Source organism: Sprattus sprattus, assembly GCF_963457725.1.
Source record: "Sprattus sprattus genome assembly, chromosome: 2".
NCBI lineage: Eukaryota > Metazoa > Chordata > Actinopteri > Clupeiformes > Clupeidae > Sprattus > Sprattus sprattus.
This window is the reverse complement of record NC_137921.1, coordinates 6,196,408-6,201,407: the sequence shown is the minus strand read 5'-3', so window position 1 is coordinate 6,201,407 and position 5,000 is coordinate 6,196,408. Positions and strand designations below refer to the sequence as shown.

Below are 5,000 nucleotides of genomic sequence, written 5' to 3'. Positions count from 1 at the left end.
AGCCAAACTCGTCGGCGTGCTTCACGGAGTCCAGACCGGGGCGGTATTCTGCCGTCAGGGACGGGGCGAAGCAGCTCATGGAGGTAGTGTTTAAAACTTTACACACCTGAGAGGAGAGCGGACAGGTGTGTGTGTGTGAGAGAGAGAGAGAGAGAGAGAGAGAGAGAGAGAGAGAGAGAGAGAGAGAGAGAGAGAGAGAGAGAGAGAGGTAGAAAGAAAGAAAGGGAGATACTGTTAGTAAATGCAGCTTACAGTAATTGCTTTTCGAACTGCATTTTGTGAAAACAAAGCCAGCAAAGGTTTACTTCATTCACAGATGAGAAAGGTGAGGTAAACAATGGTTTACTCATTTACAGATGAGAAAGGGAAACAGGTGAGGTAAACAAAGGTTTACTTCATTCACAGATGAGAAATTTGAGGTAAACAAAGGTTTAATTCATTCACAGATGAGAAAGGGAAACAGGTGAGATAAAAAAGCCACCATCCAAACAAGCCAAACAACACATCCATACCACTGTCAGACCAATGTTTTACTGATCCGTGAAACACACAATACACATAAACACAAATAAATCCAATATATATGTCTAAGAAGAAGGTGAGGCTTTCAACAATACTACTGTAACACTCTAGTGCTTATGTATTTATGTATATATTTCGTATAAGTATATGTTCGTGAACCTGTGTGTGTGTGTGTGTGTGTGTGTGTGTGTGTGTGTGTGTGTGTGTGTATACAGGAGGGCCAGAGTGTTCCCACAGGACACCTGACTGTGTGTGTGTGTATATGTGTGTGTGTGTGTGTGTGTGTGTGTGTGTGTGTGTGTGTGTGTGTGTGTGTGTGTGTGTGTGTTTGTGTGTGTGTATACAGGAGGGCCAGAGTGTTCCCACAGGACACATGACTGTGTGTGTGTGTATATGTGTGTGTGTGTGTGTGTGTGTGTGTGTGTGTGTGTGTGTGTGAGTGTGTGTGGTGGGCGGGGGGGACAAAATTGATTTCTGCGAAGCGGATCCCTGTACTCTAAGGTTTTCATCTCATCTCGTTCCCCAGCTTAGACTCCCTCGGGGGGGAAAAAAACTTAATTAGAGCTAAATATGTTCAATGCACAGCAGCACTGGGAAGTGCAGTGCTGGACTGGGAAGTGCCATGCCTCTTAGAGCACGGAGCACACACACACACACACACAGACACACACACACACACACGCACACACACACACACACACACACACCCACACACACCCACACACACCAAAACACACACACACACACACACACACACACAGCACGGAGAGAGGATCAATAAAAAACTCATTCCAGACACACCAACTTGATTTTCACAGGGTGGCAAAACCATGGCCATGTAGCGTCCCCCCCCCCCTCCTCCCCTCCTCCTTTCCTCTTTTAGGAGGGGGGCAACACGAGGCTTCTGTGTGAGTTCTTTTGTGTGAGTTCTTCTGGTCTGAGAGAGGAAAAAGCATGTAGCCTTGTATTTGTCTAGACGCACAGGGAGATGCCATGTTCCACTGCAAAAGTGGGAGAGAGAGGGGAGAGAGGGGCTTAATAATTGAAAGGCTCGGAGCAGAATAAGCAACATCCTTACATGGATCAGCACAGCACAACACCGGTCCAGCATTAAGGCTGCCACCTCGAGAGGTGCTAACATGTGTGTGTGTGTGTGAGTGTGTGTGTGTGTGTGTGTGTGTGCGTACAAGGCCATGTGATATTTCCACCTCGTGTGTTTCCTGAACCAAAGTGTTGTGACATACACACACAACAGTATGAGGCTGAGACTCCAAAGTCGACAGGCATGATGAGATTGTGTGTGTGTGTGTGTGTGTGTGTGTGTGTGTGTGTGTGTGTATGAGGCTGACTCCATCATGACTCCAAAGTCGGCAGGCATGATGAGATTGATTAAAAATGGATGGGACGACGCCGCACAGAGGGCCTTTTTTTTACAGTATTGTGCATGAATTAGAAGAAGTCAAAAAGCTCTCTGTGCGTTTGTCTTCATTCCTCTAAGGGGTTCTGGAACAGTGCTAACGAGCGGCGCAGCTACTCAAAACTATTTTTTTTTTTTTTGTGTGTCTGGATGGAGAGTCGGGATGAACCCACTTCTATCTGAAATGCGTCTTGTTACTTTAGTCTGGTTACTTCTCCAAAAAAGTCCCACATCCTCCCTGGCTGCTAGTTTGGAGTGCTGACACGTGAGGCAGGAGGGGGACAGATGCTACCTCAGCATCCTACGACGTTTCTGCGACTACTCCACTCTGGCGAGCAACGCCATCTGCTCAGTCCTGGCTGATTGCTGCTTGTTTTTTTACCCTGTTCGCTACCCAGTCTTCTTTCTTTCTTTCTTTCTTTTGTTCAGTCTTTCTTTCTGTCTTTCCTCTCTCGCACAGTCTGTCTTCCCATCCCCGGGAATTCTGCCGAGCGAGTGACTCTTGTGGGAGTGCTAGCTGTCACGGCAAAGGTACTTAAATGCACCTGCGGGGTTTTAACAAGCACCCTAGCTGCTGAAGGCGTACGGCCACAGTAAATGGTCACGCATTATGGGCTTGGGAGACGATGGTTAAACAGTGGGGAACATCTTTTTTTTTGGAGAGGGGTATCAATGATGCCGCATCTCGTATGAGCGGCGCCGGTAAAGGTAATAGGCTGCCAATTTCTGCCGGCATCATGCAGATCCACCTGGCTCCGGTGGACAGCAGAGCGAGCGGTGGGTGGCCGCGTGTACACGGCTCAGAAAATAATTGGAATCGCTGCCCTGTTCCTCGGCGTCTCCATGTGTTAGTGCTTTAACACCCTTCGACCCTCCAGGTGTGTGTGTGTGTGTGTGTGTGAGTGGGTGAGTGTGTGTGTGGGTGCGTGTGTGTGTGTGTGTGTGCGTGTGTGTGTGTGTGTGCGAGTGTGTATGTGTGTGTGTGTGTGTGTGTGTGTGTGTGTGTGTCTGCGCTTTAACACCCTTCGACCCTCCAGGTCGGCTTATTACGGGGGAAGGAAATAAATAAATAAATGCAAAATGGGGGGAAAAAAAGCTCTCTCTGCCGGCCACACTATTCTTCAGCCCAGAGAATTAGACAAGGTGGAGGTGAGTGTGTGTGTGTGTGTGTATGTGTGTGTGTGTGTGTGTGTGTGCATGTTCATGTGCATGTGTGGAGGTGTGTGTGTGTATGTTGTGTGGAGATGTGTTGAGACTCCTGAGCGGCATCTTACTTCGGGAGTCACCACGACTCAACCGGGAAGTTTAACTAATAGAGCTGCAGGATTATCTCCTCCTCCTTTCTCTCAGGCCTGTGTGTGTGTGTGTATGTTTTTTTGTGTGTGTGTGTGTGTGTGTGTGTGTGTGTGTGTGTGTGTGTGTGTGTGTGTGTGTGTGTGTGTGTGTGTGTGTGTGTGTATGTGTGTGATTGTGTATTTAGTGGCTGGGAAGAACAATGGTGGCTTATGAAAGTTGCAAATTGAGGTTGCTGTTTCATGTAGCAGTGTGCAGCTGTGAGCAGCTGTGTGTGTGTGTGTGTGTGTGTGTGTGTGTGTGTGTGTGTGTGTGTGTGTGTGTGTGTGTGTGTGTGTGTGTGTGTGTGTGTGTGTGTGTGTGTGTGTGCAGCTGTGAGCAGCTGTGCGGGTCGCGGTCATGACGGATCACAAAGGAGACGGGCTCTTTTCGGCAGAGCAGCGGTAAACACGGCAGGCTCTGAATAATGCCTTCAGTTGTACCACATCGATATACATGTGTAATGTGTGTGTGTGTGTGTGTGTGTGTGTGTGTGTGTAACGGGATGCCGGCCAGCGAAGAGAGGGAGAGGAGGGGAACCGGGATGGATAGGTGTAGAACAAAACTCCACACACACCATCCTGGAGGGAGAGGTATGTATTATTGACTGGGATTCAAATAACGTTGTGGCGAGAGAGGCAGAACAAAGAACTCACACAACATGGGTGCACACGTCTCTTATGTTAAAGCTCAGAGCTTTGTTTCGAGAACTGCTACAGTACAACACACAGTGTGTGTGTGTGTGTGTGTGTGTGTGTGCAACTATTGTGCTGTGTTTCAGTATGTGTCTGTTAGGGGGCGGTGTATGTGTGTGTGTCTGTGCATGTGTGTGTGTGTGTGTGTCTGTGTGTGTGTGTGTCTGTGTGTGTGTGTGTGTGTCTGGTGTGTGTGTGTCTGTGTGTCATGTGTGTGTTGAGGAGGGTGGGTGGCGGGTGAGATGGAACCCTCATCCTGTCTCCTGATATATGTGTGTGTGTGTGTGTGTGTGTGTGTGTGTGTGTTTGTGTGTGTGTGTGCGTGCGTGTGTGTGTGTGTGAGTGTGTGTGTACATGTGTTCACATATGTATGTGCATCTCTCCATATGTATAATTTACATACATAGAGTTATCATCCTAGCGCTACTACAACATTTTGCATTTAGATCCATATGTATAATTTAAATACATAAGAGTTAACATCGTGTAGCTACAAACATATAGCGTGGCATATACTGTATGTCCGTGTGCACAGGGCCGTGTTTTTGGGCTCGCGAGGGGAGTTCTTCTGGCCTCCTGGGAAGGATCAAGGAGCTGACTGCTGAGCCTTGCCCCTGATTGCACACGTCATTTAAGCGGCTCTGATCCGCTCAGACGGGGTCTCATAGCGGCACAGGAGCCATCCCCACACACCATGCATGCAGGCCAATCTGCCAGGTGTTTTCTGTCTTTCTTCCTCTCTTTCGTTTTCTTTCTCTCTTTTTTTCTTTCTTTCTTTTTTTTTCTTTCTGTCTTGGCCATCGAGGAAAATAGAGGCTGAGGAATAGCAATGATATAAAAAAGTATAAAGAAAAAAAAAAAACACCTCTTCTTTTCAGTATAATTATGGTGATGACTAATGCCTCAGCCCGAGGTGTGTGACAGGTACAGCCGGGCTCACAATGGCAGCGTGTGTGTGTGTGTGTGTGTGTGTGTGTGTGTGTGTGTGTGTGTGTGTGTCTGTGTGTGTGTGTGTGTGTGTGTGTGTGTGTGTG

The 5,000-nt window shown here is 47.9% G+C and overlaps 1 protein-coding gene across 1 annotated transcript in view; it reads right to left on the bottom strand.

The window, feature by feature from the left end:
- Positions 1-5,000, bottom strand: part of plxna2 (plexin A2) — a 92,806-nt gene that overhangs the window by 54,069 nt on the left and 33,737 nt on the right. The window contains 1 exon segment of the mRNA XM_080833442.1: positions 1-106. This exon segment is cut by the window's left edge and continues 134 nt beyond it. Coding sequence (XP_080689568.1) covers positions 1-106 — 106 coding nt within the window.